The 22,571-nt window shown below is 45.2% G+C and overlaps 1 protein-coding gene across 5 annotated transcripts in view; it reads right to left on the minus strand.

Annotated features, from left to right (window-relative positions):
* Nucleotides 1-22,571, minus strand: part of RERE (arginine-glutamic acid dipeptide repeats) — a 176,029-nt gene that overhangs the window by 96,977 nt on the left and 56,481 nt on the right. For 4 of the 5 annotated variants that reach the window (XM_039563939.1, XM_039563938.1, XM_039563934.1 and 1 more), the window contains exons 2-3: nt 21,411-21,881; nt 11,064-11,134 (exon numbers count right to left, since the gene is read on the minus strand). In XM_039563939.1, the coding sequence (XP_039419873.1) occupies nt 11,064-11,134; nt 21,411-21,735 (396 nt within the window). In that variant the 5' untranslated portion in view covers nt 21,736-21,881. Of the gene's footprint in view, nt 1-11,063; nt 11,135-21,410; nt 21,882-21,982; nt 22,272-22,571 lie in introns of those variants that run through there. The other variant, XM_039563936.1, reaches the window with a different exon arrangement.

Below are 22,571 nucleotides of genomic sequence, written 5' to 3' on the forward strand. Positions count from 1 at the left end.
ACACAACACGTATTCAGAAAAGGGGATTCTGCCTTTCCTGCCACTTGGGCACACAACACGTATTCAGAAAAGGGGGTTCTGCCTTTCCTGCCACTCAGGCACACAACACGTATTCAGAAAAGGGGGGTTCTGCCTTTCCTGCCACTCAGGCACACAACAGGTATTCCGAGAGCATCCCCACCATCCTCCCTTCCCCGTGCCAGCTCCTCTGTCCCTCTCAGCCTGCTGGAACACACACCTTTCCCAGCACTTTTTAATCCCTACACAAATCAAGCCCTCCTGGCACAGCGTGGTCACAAACCTCAGATCCACCCACAGTGAATCCCTCACCTGCCAGGACAGCCCTGCTCTGCACAGCTCATGCTGCAAGGCCAGGGCCAGCTGGCACTGGGATGTTTAGGGCGTCCCACAGCCCCAAAGCCTTCACTGAGCACTTCACTGCCACAAGAGCATTAAAAGCATCTCCTCCACCTTAAAGAGCAATTCCAAGCACATCACTGAGGGGATGGGACACACACTGGAATTCAGTGGCCACCGTGACATTTCACATTCCTCAAGGAAACCCTTCCGAAAGCAGGAAAACAAATTTCTTTAATGAATTATCTTCAGCAGCTCACGAAGCATAACAATGTGTCTTTGGAGGCCGAGCAGACACAAGAAATCTGACAGTGCTCAAGTACCCCCAAATGACCAGAGAGAAAATTTCAACTTCAATAATCCTAAAGGTCAGAAGCATTATTAAACATGACAGATGCTCTCACTATTCAACACCAGAGGACATGGCTAAATTTATTCTAACTCCATTTTCTCTTGCTACATAAAACGCAGCTAATGTACAATTTGATACTTTTTTTCCCTAAAAGCTAGAGATAACATTTTTTTTCTCCATATTTTCCAGCTGGCACATAATGATTTATTTAGCACTCAATTATCTCAGCACAGGTGTAGGGAACAGGTTTACTTGGGGTAAGGAGGAGGAAACAAGGCAGGAGAAAGGTAAAATAAAAAGCCAAAGGTGGTGAACACCATGCTGCCAAGGACAAGCGGCTTAACAAAATTATAAATATGGGCAAGTCAAATATACAGGGGGTGTTAATGAATCCTATGGCTCCTGAATCTACATTCAATCCATTGCCACTGAAGATGTTCTTATCTAGCCCTTATCAGCCACGGTCTCTGCAGGTAACACAGCATGGGGAAAGCAGTCCAGATCCCACTCCACAGCTCCCAGTGTATTCCTGTTTTCCCCCGTTTGCCCAGAACCTGACTCACACTCACAGTGGGGCTGGCTGTTCTGGGGATCAAATTTGTACCAATTGTGCTTCCTGCCCTCTTCCTCATAAAATTAGGAAAAACACCACAAAACCAGCAATTTTGCCAAAGGAGCGTGGGATTTCCCACCCAGCCCCGTTCCCGTCCCCCTGAGACTCCTCAAATGCTCTTTGCTGCTTTACCCAGAGCTGGCTGGGCAGAGGAAGCAGCTCTGCTCTGAATGGCAGCAGCTGCTGATGTGACAGGGGCTGACAGGCAGCGTCAGCTCGGATCAGGGCTGCTGCTGTGCCCTCCCCATGCAGGGTGCACTCGGGGCAGCAGGGGATGCTCCACAGCCCTGCAGCCCAGGCAAAGAGCCCAGGAGCCTTTCCTGGGGGAGAATAAACCCCAGCAGCCTCCAGTGCTCCTGTGCCAACAAGCCAGCCACAAACATCCCAACTGCTGAATGCCAAGTGGGGCAAAAACAAACAGGGCAATCACATTAAAAAGAAAACAAAAATCCAAACAAACCCCCGGTGGACTATTCTGTAGGGGGGTTCCTTTGTTCTGGTGTTTTGTTTGTTTGGGATTTTTTTTACGTAGCCCCTAAGTTGTAAGGCCTGGATTCCAATTGCAAAGATCCAGGCCATATGGAAGAAATGGAGGCAGAGCTGGATTCAAGCCCTAAAAAAACACGCACAACATACACATAGCCTTAACTTCCAGCTGTTTAATCCTCACTCTGAACAATGCTGCCATCTGCTTCAAACCTCCCAATATGAACACTCTCACTCTCTCCACAAGACCGTGATGTAATGGTGACATAACACTGCACCTCTGTAGAAATTAATTCAGTTGCATTGGTGCACTACACGATCAAGGCTACTCAGAAAAACAAACTCAAAATCCCACAAAAATGTTAAACATTCGTTAATCGTTAAAAATAATGGCACTGATGAAATGACAGATCTCAGCCAGGTCTGAATACAGCATCTCCACACAGCCCTGAGCACTGTGGGAATGCAAAATATGCTGGTTTGGCTGCCTCAGAATGGATGGCTCCTGCTCCTGCCTTCCTTCAGGAGATGTACAACAAAATAAAAAGAATGTTGCTCTATATTTCAACCGAGTCCAGTGAAACTCCAGTACCCATAAATCCAACAGAGCAGCCTCATGCCTCTTCCCTCAATTCTGAGCCCTCACCTGAGAGACACTGCAAATCCCCTGCTATTAACAGCCTGAAAGCAGCACTTAGAGAACAGTCTGCCATACAGAAAGAATTTATTTTTACACAGATGTGACAAGCCCAAACCTCAGCGAGCAGCACAGCTTAGTATCTGTGTGAGAATTCAAAGTGGCATCTGGGTAATAGCAACCAAAAAAAAAAATACACAGAGAAGCATTGTAAAAAGGAGGGGAATTATCAAAATGGATTCATATGCATCTGGAATTATTTTAATACAAAATGCCCAGCAAATCTCCCTCGCTGCTGACAAATCACCAGCTGAGGTAAATCCCAGATAATGAAACATTGTAAGGAAGGCTCTATTTAATAATTTAGCCCCTGTCAAGGAGTTTGTATTGATTCTTGTTTTCAGCACAGGGAGAGAATGTTATCTGCAGCCTTACGGCTCAGTGACAGCATCAGTGGATTTAATCACTGTGCAGCTCCTGCCATGCAATCCTTAAACTGTCACCTCTGATTCTCCATCATTGCTGCCACTTCCTTCAAAGCCCTGCACCCACATTTTCATACTAATCTCCCACCCCACACGTGCCCCACTGTAATCACAGCAGCCCTTCAATCTGCTGCACATTAGACATAAAAGCCAATCTCATTTGCAGGCTAAATTTTTTATTTTAAATAATTCAGTGCTCCTTCAAACGTCTCATTCATCTGGCTCTTATTAGCAAGGCTGCTCTGTCCCTTAATGGCAAACTGAGCTGTGCTGAGGCAGAACTGAGCAGCCACAAGCCAGCACTTCCACAACCATGGAATCAGCCTGGCTTGGGTTGGAAGGACCTTAAAGCCCATCCAGTTCCACCCCTGCCATGGGAAGGAACCTTCCACTACTCCAGGCTGCTCCAGGCTCTGTCCAACCTGGCCTTGAAAAGGGTTAGCGATGATTTGGAGGAAGAAGAAAATCTTTTTGCCTTTTCTTGGCTGTAGAAAGAGAGATGAATCTGGAGAAGCAGGGGAAAAAAAAAAAATCTATATTAATCAGCATTTTTTCCACACCAAAAAGGAAAGGTCACGCTGCCTCGGAACTGGCCAGGAAAAATCTGCCACAAATTAATTCAGCTGCAGTTCAGGAACAGAACATCAATTCATCTGCAAACAGAATGAGGCTTTTAAATACATAAATGCTTGTGGCTACAGAAACCTCACCCAGATATTTGCATGCAAAAACCCCAGCTCCTGTAACAGCGCAGAGAATAACAGATGTAAATTTAACGTGTTTGCTAAAATGCAAGGCCATATGCAGGAGGAATGCAAAGGAGAGGAAGCATGAACTGCACAGTTTAGAAAAACAAATTTCTTTTGATTTTTTCCTCCTTTATTCCAGGTGAGATGCAATACCTTCCTTTTTCTACTCCTCTGGATCAGAGTAAAGCGATCCCAGAGGCCCACGCAGCCAAGGTCATCATACACAGATTTTCTATTACAGGGCACTAGCAGCATTTCACAACTGTCTTTTTATGCACTTCTGCCTTTCCATCCAGACTATAAATTGTTACAAGGCCCTGGGGCAATCCAGCTGTACACTCCATTCAAATCAGGCTTCAAGGAGAAAGCTCCACAGTCAAGATGCTTCAATCAAGTAAACACACAGGCACAAAGGGCAACTGCATCACAATTAATAATGTTTTCTTTTGTATGGCAAATTCAGCGTTTTTCTGGTTTAAAGTTTCCCTCTGATGCTCCGATTCAGAGTGTGGCCATTAGCATTTTAAATGTGACATCAAATTAAGTCAGGCTATGAGAAAGCACAAACATGCTGCTGAAATCCATCTGCTGGTTGGGTTCTGGGTCCCTCTGGAGCACAGGAAAACCTTAAAAAGGCAATTTGGACTTATTTATCCAAGCTGGAGATTGGTACAGGGAAGGTCCCAATGCCAGGATCAGAGGGCAGGCTTGCAGGCTCTTTGTGTTTGTGTCCATGAGCCGGTCTCACGCTCACACAGAGCCTGCCTTCAGCAGCTGGGTTTCCTCTGGCTGTCACTGCTCACCCCGTGGGTCTGCTTTCTTCTTTGTTCCCCTTCTCCCTTCACCTCCACTTGCTGTCCCAGAGAAAATGCAAATCACCTTCTTGGGTGAGAGCTCCACTGTTGCTCTCCTTCTGCCAAGTGTCTTCTTTCCCCGTCAGTCAGGAGCGGAGCTGGAGCTGCCTGGGTTTCAGCAGATTTACCAGAACTCAGGTGTGATGTTCCAGGATCACATTTTCAAACCAGCACCATCTTCCCTGGGATGAGCTCAGGACTCAGGTGAGTCCCACCTCGTGCTCTGTGCCTTTCTCCCAAACACCAATCTTCAGTCAACTTCTTCCACTTCTGATCTCTGCGTGCAGATAAACCCTTTCCCACAGACAGCTCTGCACTACTTTTGATATTTAAATTGAGCCTTAATCAAAGCTGGATACGCAGGGGTTTAGATGCACTACATAATTAATATATTCCTATCTGAAATGTAATTACTACTGTTGCATCATACATTTAAGCCAACAGCTGGCTATTTAAGGTGAGGAACACGCTTTTATTGGGATAAAACAATCTTGTCACCAACACTGCAGGGTTTTTTTGCTCACAACCACTCCCAAGGAGGCAGCTTCACCAGGGACACCCCAAGAGCTTGGGACGAAGTTCCCCTGTCTGAGCTCTCTGCAGAGAGAGCTTTGCTGAGATTCTGATGGATTCACAAGGGTATTCCGGTTGGATTTCCCCTCACATCACGTCACAGATCTCCCTAAAGCAGGTTTAATTTATCTGACTGGGAGGTGTGGGGTTATAAAATGTCCCTTAACCCACTGGGTGCACACAGGAACTGAATTTCTGCACATTTGTTGGATTTTCTCACACAAGTCACTCAGCTAAGTTTTAATCGTGTGTTTTCATCGGCCAGAAGTAATCACAATCAACATTTTAATTAAGATAAAGAGAATGGATGGAATTTTAGGACTTTTTAACCATAAACAAAGAGATAAAAGGAAATTTCACTGTTTATAATTCTTTTTATTACAATCAGTGTAAGGCTTAAACCACAAAAGAAAACCATTAAATACTACTATTTAATTAAAAAACCCTTTAGCTATGAAGCCATACCCTCAGTCAGAAGAAAATACAAATCTGTTTCTTCAAATGGCCTGATCTGAAAAGAAATTCAGTGAGAATTTCCACTTTCAAAACACAGCCCTCTTCAGTTAAAAGAGGATTTTTTTAAAAAGGAGTTGTTACCTTTCTGGGGGCAGTGGGTGGAACGAAGCAGCAGAAAGTGCTGGTGTGTGAATGATAAACAGGACTGGCTGGGCAGATCCTTTGCTATTTCCTCCAGAAATTCCAGATACCATTCTTGTGCCAGGAACTCAGGAGATCAAAGTGATTTTGGCCAGGTTTGATTAATTCTTAGCAGAGCTCAGGCTGCAGCTCAGAGCCCACAATAACAGGATAAGCAACTGCAGCCAGGCTCGCTGCTGAAGGACATGAAATGAGTGAAGATAGGATCAATTCTGGAAAAATTAACACTGAGGGGGGTGAAGGGTGAAGCAACATTTGATTCCCAGCTCCTCCTTTCAGAGCTGTGGAGGTTCAGAACTGCAGGGCTGCAGACAATTCCCAGTTCCCTTCCGCTCCTCTGCCAACCCAAACACGGCTCAGTCATCCCTGCTCTGCTGGCTGTGCTTTGATCAAGGTATTTGTAGCACCAAAGAGTATTTAAGGAATACTTCGTCAAGCCTGGAGATTTTTAAAATGTTTGACTCGTGCCAAATTAAAATGAACGAGAAGTATGCTTCCCTAACTTCCTGATGAATAGGAAATGTGTATTTCTGACAGCAGCAGGCTGCTGTGGGAACAACTGCGTTGTTAAAAATGCACTGGTGCTATTGCAGAATGAAGGGAAAAGCAGCAGATTGACATCCAGGAGACAACTCCTGATGTAAACAACCTGAACGTTTTCTCACAGAAAAAAAATAATCAGAGAAACTTATGTTTTTTTAATGCACCGAAGCATTAACTGCTTCCATTTTATTGACTTGCCTGTGTAATTTAAACCCCAAGCTGTAAGATTGTTCTGGAACAAAAAAACCCACAGTAAGCAAACCCTGAATCCCACGTTAATGATCCCACTTTTGCCGTTCTGTGAAACACCATTTTCCTCCTTCTTAAAGCTGTTCAGCAGTCAATGCCAAGAAAGTATTAAAGCCACATTACTCTGCCCTTTACAGGCTCCATCCACCTTCCAGCCTCCCAATTGTATTTTGCTGTTGCCTTTTTTTAAAAACAACATTTTTAAAGGAACTGACATTGCAAGCTGGACAGCACAGGCTTAAACTGGGGAAGGAAGTGCTCCCCAAGGGAAAAACAAGGTTAGAAAAGTTTCTTTAAAGCCAATCATGACCTTGCATAATCCAGATTTCCAGATTACTTGAACCCAAGCACTGGCTCAGCTGCCCCGACACGGGAGGGAGAGTAAATATTGAGTATCAGTAATGAAGGAGAAGGAGCTGATAACCAATAAAAACATGTAAGGCAATAAAGCAAACTCAGATTTAATCATTGCTTCACCACAGTTTGTTCCTAATCAAAGTCCTTAAGAATAATCTGGTCTTGAATCCTGAAAGAGGATAGCATTAATCCAGAGAAAATGAATTAGCACCAAAAAGAGATTAATAAAATGTTCAGGGACACAGACAGCACAAAATAACCCAATCAGTAGGGAAAAAATCATCTAGTACCTTTTTTTTGTACATACAGACAACTATCTCATACTCTTCTGAGAAACAACAGCAACTTCACTTTTAAAATGTTTTAAGTTCAGTAATTCAAACTGGTGAAGTGAAGCAAACAAAGAAAAGCATTTATGGATATCACACCTTCTCACCTGACCTGCCACCCCATCATCTTCCATGAGGAGAAGGAAAAGAAGCTGCACTTTTAACAGCCAACATTCACAAACATTTCAATATTTGAGGGCAAAAACAAACTAGTGGATTCCCAAAGAACTCCTCAAAGTTCTGCAAAATTCCAAACAAAACCCAAACCACCAACACCGACAAAACAGCATGAGAGCTACTGGAACATTATTCTGTGTTTTTACATCTTTGATTCCTCCCTTCCCAACAGAGCTGCCCTGAGGGAGCACCTGAAGCACTGGGGAGGAACAGGTCCCCACAGTGATCCAGGTCCAGCAAGGACATCCTGCTTTTCTGGTGGGAGCAAACTCAGGTGGAACAAAGCCAGGGGCTGAACGAGCCCACGCTGCACAGGGCAGGCAGCTCAACATTCCACTGCAGAGAAAAGTGATGTTCCCTTCCAGCACCACACATCCTTCTCCCTTTGGAGAACACGTCTGCTCTCCTGCCGTGTCATTTTTATTTAAGCAACTTGTCTCTGTAGGCAGCTGGGGGAAAAAAATTATCCTTCTCTGAGCACGACAGGATGCACAGGAATCAGTCTCCATCACCATCTCTCAGCCCTTTCCCACCGATTGCTGCTGCTCCCCTTCAGCACAGACGGGTTACTCTGCAGGTATGGGGACAGCAGCAGTGTTCTGGGAGGCTCACACAGGTCTGAAACCCAGCTTTTTCCAAGTGGTTTTCCAGCTCCAGGAACAGCCAGTGCATTTCTCAACCCACATGGCAGAGCAGTTCTCCTGTCACACCCTGAGTGCTGCTGTTCTTTTGCTCCCTCCCCAAAAACACCTGAGACCATCAGCACCTTGTTGGAAGTGATTTTGAGGGATGTCATTGATCCTGCAGTGAAAGCCACGTCCAGGAGTTCTGGAGCAACAGCAGAGCAGAAAGGACACAACAATTAAAGTGCCCCTCTTGCTGACAGCTTCCCTAAAATATCAATCATATTTCACTTCTCAATTCCACAAAGGTACTGCCATGAATCCCTGAAAGCTTGAAGGGATCTGGGACCACAAAAATGATAAAGACAAGAAGATAAAACGTTATCCAGGCAGTTTCCAACACAGTTAACCTGGATTGATCAAATCATTGAACAGCTCCTCACATGGCCTCCCTTAAGGCACCATTTGGTTTTCTGACTGAGGAAATGCACCCAGAGAGCTCCTCCAGCTGCCCGTGGTGCTTGGGAGCCACATCTGCTGCTCCACCTGCCCTGCTCAGCTCATCCCAGCAACAATCACAGCCCAGAGGGAAGGACCAATCTCTGCCTCACGTGAGGCCACACAGCAGCAAAGTGCAGGATGGCAACAGAGACATTTCACAGAGAAATCAGCAGCGAGCAAAGCTTCCTCACGAGGACCTGATGGCCGTGGGCGAAGTGCAGTTGGTCTTCAGGAAAGGAAAAGAGCTGCTCCTCTCATATGATTTTTAATAGGACTGATTCATCTTAATGTCAAGAGAAAGTTGTGATGGAAGGATAAACTAATTCATCACAGTATAGCACGTCACCTGCCAGAACTGCTGAGCTACAGAAAGCAGGCAGAGGAAAACAATTGCTGCTTTCTCCAAGTCTCAATGTTGAGACACCGAAGCACAAAGCTGCTCTGAAATGGTATTTAACACCTGCTTCTGCAGCAGTGGGACTTCATCAGGCTGTGAGTGATCTGGAATGCTAAACCAGACAAACTGCCAGACTTCTTAGAACCAGTTTCTAGTTCAGCAATAAATGTAAAATCATCCAATTGTGCTTTCAGATCTTATTGCAAAAAGCAAGATAAACCCCAGTTTACTGTAAGAATGAAACTGAGTGGGACTTTAGTCCCACCCCAGAACGACCCTCAGCACCTCTCACCCTGCAGGATGATGCACGTGTGGATCACAGCATTGGCTGTGTCACGTTTAACTCCCTCTCATTTTTTAAAAATATAAGTTATGTTCTAGTTTTTATCAGTAAAACACCCCCATCAACTCCTGTACCCAGACTGCACCTAGAACCAGGGGAAGCATAAGGTAAGGCACACACACTCAGCCAAAAACTTTTATTTTGTGACAGCCAACATGAAAATGTATTTAATTAGTAGGCGACATTTCAAAGCTGTTGACTTCAACTTCCCTGCTTCACTTGATATATTTAGCTGAAGGCAAAACAAGGCTGTTTTCCTGTTGGTATCTCGCACTAGAAGTGAAATCAAGTGTCCTTTCCACTGCTCATCCTCCCTTTCCCCCAACAGGAAAATCAACAGCCATGCATACACTGGGGATTAATTTTTGCTGGTATAATCAGCATCAAGAGGTTTTTGGTTTTGTCGTTTGTACAAGTTCCTTTTATGCCTTATGTCAGTAAGAAAAATGAAATTAACAGAGAAATTCGAGAACTCTGAGCAGGCAAAAGTAAACATAGAACAGAAACACTGTTTCCATGTCAAAAATGATGCAAAATTGCCAGCAGCCCTCGTGCTAAGTCCTTTGCTGTTGAAAACATGAGTGAAGAAAAACCACTCCAAAAACATCTAAAGGTACTAAAGCTGCAATGCACTTCCCACATCTTGCAAAGAGCTTAAACGTGTGGTCCAGTCCAAGCTGACAAGAGGCTTCAGCTTTTGTTCATCTCCTGAGCAATTCATGCAACTCAGCAGGAACTTACTGCCCAGAACCATCCCACTGTAACTCCAGTGGGACCCAAAAGCACCTGCTCATGGGCAGGAGTGGCCCAGCTGGGGCTTAACCCATTGCCAGAACCTGCCAACTACAAATCCAATGACCCCCTAAAAAAAAGGGGGGAGGAAGAAGAGAAGGAAAGAGAGAAGCAGCCCACAAGTGCCAAGCACCACCAGGGACATGAGCACTGAGGAAAATCGCTGTGTTCTCCTGTAGCTCACAGAATACCTGGAAAAGCTGGGAAGGAAGGAAGGAAGGTTTGCTCTGACAGCAGCAGCCTGTGCTGATCTGTGTCTGTAGACAATACATTGATAAGGGGAGTTTATTATGCACTCAGGACTTCGATAAAGCAATAACAAACAGCAGGACCAGCAGCAGTAACAAACTGCCAGGAGTTGCCACATCTCCTGCTCACAGAGCCCTGCCAGGTCCCAAAGCAGCCCCTGAGCCCTGCCCAGGAGCAGCTCCTGCTCCAGCAGGTGGGAGGAACAGAGGGAGCCCTGCTGAGAGTGCAGAGTCAGACAGGAAGGGGCAAAGCACAGCTCGGATCTGCTCGCACACAGGTCCCTGACTTTTCATTGTTAAAGAACAAAGTGCTAAGGGGTTCTTAAACATTATTTGCTATTTCTCCTGATTCAACTGGTCACCTTGGTCTGGTGTCAGCTGAGATGAAGAGGCTGCCACAAGCCAGCCTTCATCCCAGAGCTGTGCTGGAGAAGGCCAGAGGCACAGCCAAATTTAACTCCCCAGGAAAAATTTAACTTCCTGAGCCACAATTTCCCGAAAACACTCAACTCAAAGTTCATGTTTCTGTTCAGCTAAAAATGACAGGGATCACAATTTGAACTCCCCCAGTGAACTGAGGCTGCACCAAAGACAGAGCTGTGGTTTAATAAAAACCAGCTCCTGTTTCAGAGGGTGAAGATTCACCCACAAGGAGCTACAGGAAAGGTTCCAGGCTAAGAAATATCACCCCCTCTAGAGACTGGGGCAGGGGAAAGGAGGAGATGTGAAAATGTTCCTTACCAGTTTGAAGTCTTGAATGCTGCAGATGAAATAGGGCGTGTTCGGCCGGCGACTTTCGATATAAACGCAATCTTTAAAACACAAGATTTTAAAATAACGGGCATTAACTTCTGTGCCTCCAAGAAAGAACATAAAAACAGGATAAATTCAAATACAGCTTAAACTTTGAAAGAACCACCATTTCATTTGCATAGCGTGTAATTTATTCTGAGTGTGATCTAAAAATAGGAACTGTTTATGATGATAAATAAGGAAATTAACTGCATAAAAATTAACTTTGATTTGAATATACATTTTGCTAGAAAAACAAAAAGAAAGCAATTTAAAGACCACCCTGGATTGAGTTAATGACAATGACCAGGTCACAGCCTATGAACCAGACCAAAATAAGAGAGGAAAGTAATCAGATTTTTCGTGGTCAGCTTGCCATTAAGAACCGAGCACTAACATATTTTCTCTTCTAATTGTGAAGAAAACCAAGGCAACCCATCATAGATGAAACACAGCAAACTTAAATTAGATTTACCTCAGGGAAGGCCTGGGCTTTCTCGAATTACATTTGACAAGACAGAAACCAGTAATTATTTTTGTTTGCTTTTGACAACTGGGCTCTCCAAGGCTGCTGTAACATAAGGTCTGTTGTATTCAAAACAGTCCTGGCAATAACTACAACAAAAGCGGTGCCCTCGGAATGAAAACACTGCAAGGATGGGAGAGAAGTGCCTGATTAATGATCCTGACCTTGGAACTCAGCAAACTCACACACAGCTTGCTAAACAGAAAGATGCCAGCCCCAAAGCCAAGCAAATATTTAAAGGACAGTCCTTGTGTCCCCTCTCACACACAGATAAGGAGCTGCTGTTCAAAACACAGGAGAGACACAAAAACACCACTGTCCTAGGAGGGACTTTCCATGACCTTTTTTGTATTTCTACCAAAACCCTCTAAAATCTCAGAGTTTTGTAAGACACATTTCAAAGCACAGTTTGATTCAATCCAGTTCATTTGGAAGCTCCAGCAATTTCAGCACATCCAAGTATTCCTGCACCCCTGGTTATCCCAGATTTCCTTGGCTAATCATTCCACTTAGACAGGCCTGCACTCACTCCATCAGCTGCTCAGGGTCCCAGCTGAATCATCCATTTGCATCCTGTTCCAGCACTCAGCTGCAGGAACTCTTTCAGATTCACTGGGGAATGTGTGTGAGAAGCTGCGAGATTTCAGAGACAGAAAACACCACAACTTGCAAGATCTTTTTTTTTTTTTCCTCGGTATCTCGCTTGTGCAAGCCTCATTTTCCAGAGTTTATCAGGCAGCAGGCAGAACAAACAGCTGAGCATCCCTGTGAAATGGCTGGCACACAGAGTGAGAGGATGTGGCATCTCCTATGGATAAAGCAAACGGAGCTGACTGGCTCTGGATTGCATTTAAGGGAGGCACTGCTGGCTGCCTGCCAAGCCCTAAAACAATGATGACATCCAGTTACGAGTCCCCAAAGCAAGAGAGGCCACACAGATAAGAAAACAAGTTTATCCAGGTGCACAGCAATGTTATGGATGATAGCAGCCGGAAAGATGGCGCCCAGAAAAGGAGAATATTTATGGATGCACTCACATCAGCCACTCAAAACTCACCATAAAGAGCAATTCCTTCCATTTACCAGAAATCCAAACAGCTTCCATGGGAGCCCAAGAAAAGGAAAACTGCATTATCATTTTTCTAATACGCAAGAAACCTGCATGGATAAGATTTATGCCACTGAAAACTGCAGAACAGCCCCTTCCTCATCCTCAACACACTGGAATTTGCCACTGCACACCCTTTTTTCCACTGACCACACACTTCTGGAACAATTTCAGCTCTCTCTGGCTGCACAGAGCTTCTGCACAGGCTTACACAACTTCAGTCAAGTGTAATTCAATTTGTTTTACTGAAGGCCAGCCATCCTCACATGTTCCTCATTTACCAGGAAACAGGAGCGAGGATGAAGCCAGCAAGCACAAGGGAAATGGGCAGGCAACAACTCCCCCTCTGGCTTTCTCCACAGGTAACATCCCTGGGTCAGCTTCCAAGGACCACCTCGGCCAAGTCCAACATCTGATGTGCTCAACCACAGAGTTTAGCAGTGACAAACCAGCAAATGCTCCGACAGAAAAGAAAATTCATGAACAAAAAATAAAAATGAAAATAAAAGGGGCTTTCCATAACCTTTGCAAAACAGAGTAAGGAAATGTTGAGCTCCCTGCACGCTGGATTCCCTGCCTGTCTCCAGCCATGAGCGCATTGCTCACTTCCCTATTCCGTGTACAGCGTCCCACTGGAGATGAAGCATTTCCCCAACACATGGTACAGAGTCATTCTGCCTTTGGGCTTGTGATATTCACCAGATGTGCCCTAGTTCTGAAGGGTTACATTAATATTCCCACACTAAAAGCTGCTTTTAAAATTAGAGCTTCAATGCATGGACATAAAAAAAAAATCTTTTGGAAAAACACCCCAACCACCTCCATTTTCTGAACCTTTAGCAGCTTAAATGCTGCAGTTTCTGTAGAACCCTCTTCACAATCAGAATCCTTTTATGTTTTACCTAATGAGTCAACACTTGCATCATCCAAGAAACAAAGCCGCAGGCGCTCTGCACAGCGCCACACTTCCACAGGGAAGATATTCCTTGAAAGCCTTTGTCAAGGAATTATCTACAATCCCTCCCCATCAGATTTCACCAGCCACAGGCTCGCTCTTTGCATGTGTGTACAGACGTGTACGAACCCTGAATTCAAGCTGTGGGACCGGCAATTGAAGGATATTTACACTCCAGAATTAAGGAATATTTACATTCCTCCATCCCAGTGCCTAAAATTAAAAGGCTCAGTGGTCCCAGTGCCCTGTGCCAGCCCCTGAGGAAGCCTGAGCAGGCAATCCTGGATCCTTCTCCAGAAACTGCTCTGCCTGAGCCAAAGGCAGTGGGAAGCCTAGGAGCCTCCCAGTGTCTCAGGTGCTCCAAGTTAAATGCCAGCACCCCTCACTGCCCCCCGAACAGCTCAGTGTGATCAGGAGCAGGGTACCAGCAGCTACAGATCATTAACGAGCAAGCAGCACCTTTCAAAGGAGCAGAATCAATGTCTGCAGCATTCAGAGAGCTCTAAACGCTGAAACCCGAACTCGCCTGCATTCCAAGCACAGGAAAATTGCCAAACCCTTGAAAACAAAGGTCAGTAATGGAGACAAACCTCCAACAGCAGCAATACATTTGGCACCACGGCTCAGTGACAAACACAGAAACGCAGCGAGGAGGGCCCTGGGAACGCCAAACACGTGCTTTGGACTCGAACAATATTCCCACTGACAGGTAGGGAGCTGTGCACTTGCCTCTCTTCCCCCATATGGCTGACAACAAACAAATTGCCAGTCTGATCTTTTAGTGTCACTTCCTGCTGAGCAGATTTCAAGCAACACTGCTGGCTCCTTGTCAGGGAACGACGAGCTCGAGCCCTGCTCTGCAATAAATGGTTCAACCAATTTACTGTGTTCATTTGAAGCTCACAGGAGTATTCCCAGTGCCTGGACTATAGTTCTTATTTGGCAAATGATTTTATTATAAACCGGTATCATAGTGAATCCATTTTCTTTAAGGGGTTTTGCTGCTGTTTAATGGACTGTCAGTATAATTTAGATTTCATCTATTTAAACTCATTCAAGCCTGGCTCCTGATTGTACAATAAATGGAACATATTTCTATTCAACAAAATTAATGACAGCTAATTGTACTCTGCAGTTCCCAATTTCATAAAAGCAACTGTTCTGCAGCTCAGGCCCCCAGCTACATCATTTCCCACACCAATTATTTTCCTGCACTTTTCAAGCATGTCCACAACACTGCACAGTTCTCCTTGTAAGGAGCATTCACACATCCTTCGTTAACAGATCCGATACAAAGCAAACACCTTTTTACAGAAAGTTGCGTCACCAAAAATGCCACACTGCAAGCAAGGACACCATGGATGCTCAGCCACTACCTCGTGCCAGGGGCTCCTCCTGGCTTGGAATTGTTTTTTCAATTAAACACATGAAAGGGGAGGAGGGGTGGGAATAAGAATCCAGGATGATAAAAGGAATTAATTAAATAACCAGTTAGTCTAAAACTCCTCCTTTCGCACCAGGTAAGCTTTGCTGCACACATGCCACTTCTAACAATCTTTTTCTGGCCTTTTAAGGCCACAGAAAACTTTTGCTGGAGGTGCCCCATTTGCCCCCAGTGCTTCTCACTGATATTTCACAAACCCCCATGCGGCCACCAAAAGCTCTTCATGGACACTCATTTCTAAAGGTGGGAGACACAAAAGAAACAGCACCAAAAATGCACCACAGCGCTATCTGACCTCACTTGATTTACACAGCCTCAAGACAGCTTGGAAAACTCTGCTTAACTCCTCTCCCTTTGCTGTCCTTCTGAGAATTAAAGCGTAACACATCACAGTGCCTCATCAAAATATAGATGGGCTTTATTTGTGCAGCCCTCAAGTAGAAAAACATTTCAGCCATTCCTATTTCCCTACTAACTGACCCATTACTTCATCCTCCTGATCAGACAGAGAGCAGCCCAGCTGGTGGTGCAGCCCTGAACAGAGACATGTCCAGAAGAGGAAAATCAAATGTGTCCCTTGAGTGAGGAGGATTTCCACAGAACGCTGTGCTTCCAGTAGTGCAGAGCCTGTGGAGATGCCAACCCTGGCACTCCTGAGGGAGCTCCTGTGTGTCTCCCTGGTGCCTGCCAACCTGAGACCTGCCTGCCTGCAAACAGCCACTGAAAAACTATCTTCGTGTTTCAAAGTCAATATGTATTTTCTGAAAGGAAAAATATCTTCCTATTGCTTCAATTTGTAAATGGCTCTGAGAAGCCCTTCCCAGAGAACAAATCAGTGCAGCAGGTGAAGCTGAGCTTACAGCAGCAGTGCATTTACTTTGTTTCAGCACTGCTGTGGCACGTTTTTTCTCCATTTTAAAGCCTAATGATGAGGTTAGCATGGAAAACTAATGGTGCAGCCACGTCCCCAGAGCCAGACACACAGCCCTGGGTACACCCAGCCCCTCAGAGCTGCTCTCTGTGATTTATCCACAGAGCCAAACAAAGCCAGGGGAATCCATTTGCCAGCTCAACCTTGATCTGCACTTAAGGCTCCATCTGTCAGGCCCCAGCAGCTGCCCTGGACTCAGCAGTCCCTCCCCTGCTAAAAGGAAATGTGAACTCAGTAAATGTCTTTTTTTATCCAGTCTGGCTCCTGCTCACTGTTTGTACTGACAGCAGGGACAAAAGTTACCTCTGTGCAGCAGGAGCTGATCTGGGCTCTTGGGTAGCCTGAATTCTTTTCCACGCTCAATTTTATTCACCTGCTCATTAAAGGCCACCCCTCTCCCCATCTCAATCACTAATTACAGGCCCTGGGATGTCCCCAGTACAGAACAGAACCAGCAAAGGCTTCAGCTGCAGACTGGAACAGGCTGTTCCTGCACTCTGTTCTCTGCACACTTCAATCAGCTTCGAAGTAAACCCTCCTGTGATGTTTTCATGCATCTTGTTAACCCTCCTGACATGTTTTAAGACCCACCTACTAATCCAGCCCTTTTCTCTAATGTTTTTCCTTCTTTTAATTACTAAAGGAGGAATGGACAAAGAATGCATTTGTTTCCATTGAAACAAAAGTTTTGAAGATAATATTTTCTAAAAAAAGATTGCTAAGTTTTCCTCACCACTACTCACATATGCAGAACAGTTGAAAACAGTGGTGGAAGTGTGAAAAATAAGGGAACTTTCACAACCACATTAAGCAGCATAGCTCCTAAGGTTATTCCTATTTACAGCAGCTGAAAGTCTGTCACTGAATTATTTCAACAATCTACTGTCACAATGGTAACAGACTTTCAAAAGAAGAGGAAAATACAGATTGCACCGTTCGAGAACACATGCTCATATCAACTATGGAGCTTCTGAGGGAAGAGAAGACCACACATGCAAAAACACACATCTCCATCGCAAACTCGGTCAACCCACACAACATGCACAGAACACAACAGTCTGGCCAAAGACCTCCTAAAATTACAATGTACAGCTGAAAGAATCATTTCCTTGCATTTCTTCCTTCTGCCCAAGCAGAGAATTAAAATTAAAACTTCCCAGAAAATAATCAACTTCTCTCCTTCCAATACACTTGCCAGAACTTCAAAGCTTATAGAAAAAATTCCTGTTTGTATTATGTGTATTTTTATATTGAATTCTGGCATGGCCACTTTTCTCAGCTGATAAAGCTGTCAGAACGAATAGAAGCATCCAGAAGAACAACAAACACATGAGGCAGTGTCAAACACAAGCCAAGCCCTGTCAGAGAATTTCAGTTTGTGCACTTCAGTTTCACCAGTGTCCAACCCAGATCCAAAGATAACCAATAAATAGGGAGGAAGCACTTAGGTTTGGTTCTTGTTTTCACAGAGTTCCTGAAGGCTTCTGGATGAAAACAACCATTTCAGCAATTTCCTCGCTCACAACAACACAAGACAGCAGCAGTTTCAATAAAGGGAACATTAACAATTAATTACACCAACCAAAACTAAAGCTTAGACTTTGTAAGTCCTTGCTTGCTAAGCAGCCTGACAGTGGATTTTAAGACCTGCAGACTCACACTCAACATGAGCCAGCATCTTCTACTATTTCCCCACTGTGACAGAGCAGTGACCCAGCCCCTGCAGGTCCCACATCTCAGCCCTGCACACCAGAACTGCTCCCCAGTCCCTGCAGGTCCCACATCTCAGCCCTGCACACCTGGAGCTGCTCCCCAGTCCCTGCAGGTCCCACATCTCAGCCCTGCACACCTGGAGCTGCTCCCCAGTCCCTGCAGGTCCCACATCTCAGCCCTGCACACCTGGAGCTGCTCCCCAGCCCCTGCAGGTCCCACATCTCAGCCCTGCACACCTGGAGCTGCTCCCCAGCTTATCAAGTGCTCATTTGAAAAATGGCCACATCCTCTAAACCAGAGCACATCCAAGTGCAAACTGTAAGATCTCCCTTTGCTCTGTCCTGTGACAAACTGCACTCTCCGTATCTGACACCCTGAACCCCACAGAACAAAGGAACTCTCCTGCTGTAAGCTGTTGCACAGGATTTTGCTGGTTGATTCCCATGCAGGCAGAGCAGTGCATTACAGCATTTCACCTTGTGTTACCTCCTGCTGATGTGCTGTTTATATAGCTACTGATGTCACTGCAGAAACAGATCCTCATAAATCCTTTTAATTCCTGCAGATCCTTTTAAATGTTTCTACGTAGGCAAGGCAAACAATATTGTCCCCATCTCCAGGTGACAGTCACCTGTTCTCCCCAGGCTCCAAACCAACTCAGACTTTCACCCAGCAAAGGTTTTCCAGCCCAGCACTCAAAGTGCCAGCACAATGACACCACAGCAGCACCAATATCCTCAGCACCAAGTTCTGTGGCTTCAATACAGTAATAGCCCTTCCTGAGGTGGATTTTGGCAAAACCCAGTGGCACAGAAGGGAAATGGAAGGAAAATCAGCATTAAATAATCTAACTGAAATCCAAGAGGAGAAAAAAAATAACTCTCAGTCTTAACCCTCTTACATTATCATCACCCTGTGCTAAGGAAGCCTAAAGCAAATTTGAACACACACTGTGCACAAAAATTACTGTTGCTACAACAGCAAGGTGAGAACTGCGAGAGAGAAAAAAAGAAGGAAAACCCCACAGATTAGATTTGGAAAGAAATGGGAGGGAGGTTGTGGAAACTGCGAGGACAGATGGGGAACTGGGCCAGCAAGCTTTTAGGATAGGCCTGTGTGATTTCCAGCAAAGTAGAGAAGATTAATTGCATAGTGTTGTCTAAGCCCCACTCAATTCTTTTTAATACATTATTTAAAGCTGTGCACGCATTCATTAGATCTATGCAAATTAGTAAGAGCAGTATTTACGTGGTAACAATATAGTGCAACCTTTCACTTGAAAAATTTCAATGATCTTGATTATCTGTTTATTTACAGTTTATTTGCTATTACTGCAATACAGCTGCTGAGCTCAGCACAGGAAAAAAAGCAGAATTAAGTGCTGGATTAAGTACTCTGCAGCAATGGGGTAAACACAGAATGAGATTTTAACCAAGGAGCTCGCAGAAGGGAAATGCAGACCTTGAACTTTCATCCACATCAGATGAGAGCATTTAAGAGAAAGAATCAAATTATTGGAAAGGATTTCCTTCCTTAAAGCCTGGAAGACATAAGATGAAGTCAGCTATCCCTTCTGCACACACCTTTAATTTTCATCTTTCTAATCCTTGCTGTGTCTCATTAATTTAAACTCTCTAATCCCTCTTAAAATTTATGTAATTTGCACCCTTAGCTACAAATACACCTCCCTGTATGTAAGGAGCTGTAAGAGCTCCTTCTGTAGTGGATGCTAACATTGGTTTCGAATACCTCCAGCACAGGAATGTGTATTCAAGATCTTGCTCCTGATAAGAAATTACCTTTAAAATCAAATTTAAAAATGGGAATATTCAGTTAAGGTTTCAGCCGTTCTCAGGTCCCTCCAGAGCTGAGCTAATGTTTGTTCTCATCACTCTCAGCAGTTTCCAAGACAAGTTTTACAACAGCACAAAGAGCCAACAGAACAGAAAAGTTTCAATGCCAGGGTACGTCTCTTCTGCTGATTACTATTAAAAAATTGTGAAATTTAATAAGCAGGGGTTTAAATTGCAGAACAGTTATAAAATATCCCAATTATCACGAGTACTATGGCTTTCCTTGCTCTTTCACTGGACCCAGATCAGCCACTGCTCCATCCCACTGCAGGATAAAATTGAGACCACAAACTGATTTCCCATCTTCATTTTAAGCAAACTCTTTTTGCAATAAAGCCAGTGTATCACATTGTACTCCTGGGCCCACACAACAGCTGTTCTCAACAGATTCTGAATTATTTTTCATCCTCTGACACTGAAAATAAGATTGCCACCAAAGCTGACGCTTCCGCAGGCTCCCAGTTGCCACTGCTCAAAAACAAATATTACTCAGCCACAAGCCCTGACACCACAGCAAAAACAGCTCCTTTGCAACGATTGATGAAATGAGTCTAAACTGAAGCTGAAGCATTTCAAGAGAGAAGCTGTTCTGACTAATCTTGGTAGAGCTAAGTGAAAAACAGACTGCTCAACTCTCCCATGGAAGGAGGAGGATGGAATGCAGCACCTCCCACCTGGATGTGCAGCTGGTCGTGCCCCCACACACACCACAAGCACTTTGGAGCACTCACAGCCACTAAAACTGGACACAGCACTTGAAGCATTTACATCTGACCTCGGGAGATTCCTGCAGCTGAGCTGTGCAGCACCTCACGGGAGATCAGACGGGATCTGACCTCACTGGCTCCCCTGTTTTCAGGTTGAATCCGTCTCTGTTTTGCCCCAGCAGTGTCACTCCAGCTCTGTACTACAGGAGTATAAAGCTACCAGGACTCTAAAGGCAGGGCTGCCAACAGTGCAGCCAAACATAACCACAGCTTTGGGGAACAAACTGCAAGCAGCACGTTTACAGTGCTGTGCAGATGGACAGGGAAGTTTATACTCAAAAATGGGAGCTGAGTAATCTCATTTCAAGTGCAGTTAGAGGAAAACATTCCCTGGCAGCAGCCATGGGTTAGACCTTGAAACTTCGCATGAACTTGGCAGTAAATAAGAGGCACATCCAAGACATCCAGAGCACACTGCAAGCTCCTGGTGCTGTCCCCAAACATCCCTGATGCCAACACTGTTCTGCCCAACAGCTGGGCACAGCCACAGCCATTAACGAGGGGTGAAACCAGTGGAATAGCAGGTATGAGATTCACAGAGCACAGGAGCAGAGCCCTACAAAGCAATCACAGATTCCCAGAAAAGCTTGCCAGGAAGGTTGGAAGTTGTCTCCACATCCCCCGAGTCAGAGCTCCAGCTCCGAGCGGGTCTGCTTCCAAAGTGGGAGAGAAGCATTTAACGCATTATCTAATTTGGTTTCCAAACTCCCAGGGACAGAGACTCCATACCATACACAGATCATTAATGCAGTAGAAAGCAAAAAGGGTGGCTCTTCTCCAAAGGGGAGCTAAGTTCATTCCCACAAATCAGATACCACAAGATACAGCCAGAAGCTTCCCACACGCACCCACATCTGTCTGCAAGGGCAAGGCTGCAGCCTCCCCCAGGACAGGGGTAATCCCAATCACCAGGGAGCACACTGTGCTGGCTGCAGCCCCTGCCTGGCAGCTCTGGGGCACGAGGACTGTCAGAGGCAACACAAAACAAGGCTTTGTTACCTCCAGGCCTGTACACGACATCATCCTCGGTGATGAAGGACGTTATCTCGCCGTTGTCGGTTCTCTCGTAGCGGGACTTCTTCTTGGGGGGTTTCTTTTTGCTCTTCTTGGTGGACTCCTCCGTGGTGGCACTGTTGTTGTCATTGTCCTCGTCCTCGCTGTGGTCGCTCTCCGCGTAGTTCTTGGCACCTCCCTCCAAGGTGCAGCTGCGCCGGGGCCGGGAGTTCTCGCTCTCCCTCGCCTTGTCCCTCTTGTCCCGCTCTTTGTCCCGGTCCCTGTCCCTGTCCTTCTCTTTGTCTTTGTCTTTCTCCTTGTCTGCTGTCATGATTCGCCACGTGCCTTCTTCTGTCCTCTCACGGCTGGGCCTCCGTGAAAGGTAGACAGTGAGCCTGGGCTTCAGTCTTCTGAATTTCTCACTCAAAGCCAGGAAAAATTCAACCACTCCAACAACCCCAGCGTTTTAAAAAGGTTCTTGAAGAGGTGAGGGGAGAGAAAGAGGGAAAAAAGCCATGTTAGTATTCAAAATTCTTTCAATTCCTGAAGATAAAAATTAAAACCAAATAAAACCCCACCTCCTAAAGCAATTCAGCATGGAAAGCACAAACAGTAAAATACAAAGCAGCCTTTTGGAGACTTCATAGAAATGGTAACCTCAGTGTCTGTAAATGTTTGAAGCTACCTCCATCCTCAAAAAAGATCCCTCAACTCCTTAAAAAATTCCTCTGTTCACTGCAGACACGTAATAACTTCTCGGATGGGGAGTGCTCATGGAGAACAGCTACCAGTTTATACCTGGAGCTAAGAGGGAGCCTACAAATGCAAAAAACAAAACCCACAAAACATTTAGGAAGGGACAAGTGCAAAGAAGGAGCAGCCTCCAGCTTTTATCTGGAAGCAAATGACCGAGTTCAGCAAATGGCTGTATTGTTTTACATCTCACCACCACTCACAGCCGATGCCCTACAAAGCTGGTACAGGGTAAGGGATGCCATCTGCCACTTCCAGGGCAATCTGTCAGCAAGTCCTGCCTCTACCCTGCTTTTCCAAAAATAGAGCTAACCTGTAATCCACAGATTACAGGAATTAATTAATTCAAACCAAACCACAGTAGTTACAGCTGCACTAATGAACTCTGCCTTTCCATAGATAAAAACAGGACCT

This window comes from Corvus cornix, chromosome 21, assembly GCF_000738735.6.
Source record: "Corvus cornix cornix isolate S_Up_H32 chromosome 21, ASM73873v5, whole genome shotgun sequence".
NCBI lineage: Eukaryota > Metazoa > Chordata > Aves > Passeriformes > Corvidae > Corvus > Corvus cornix.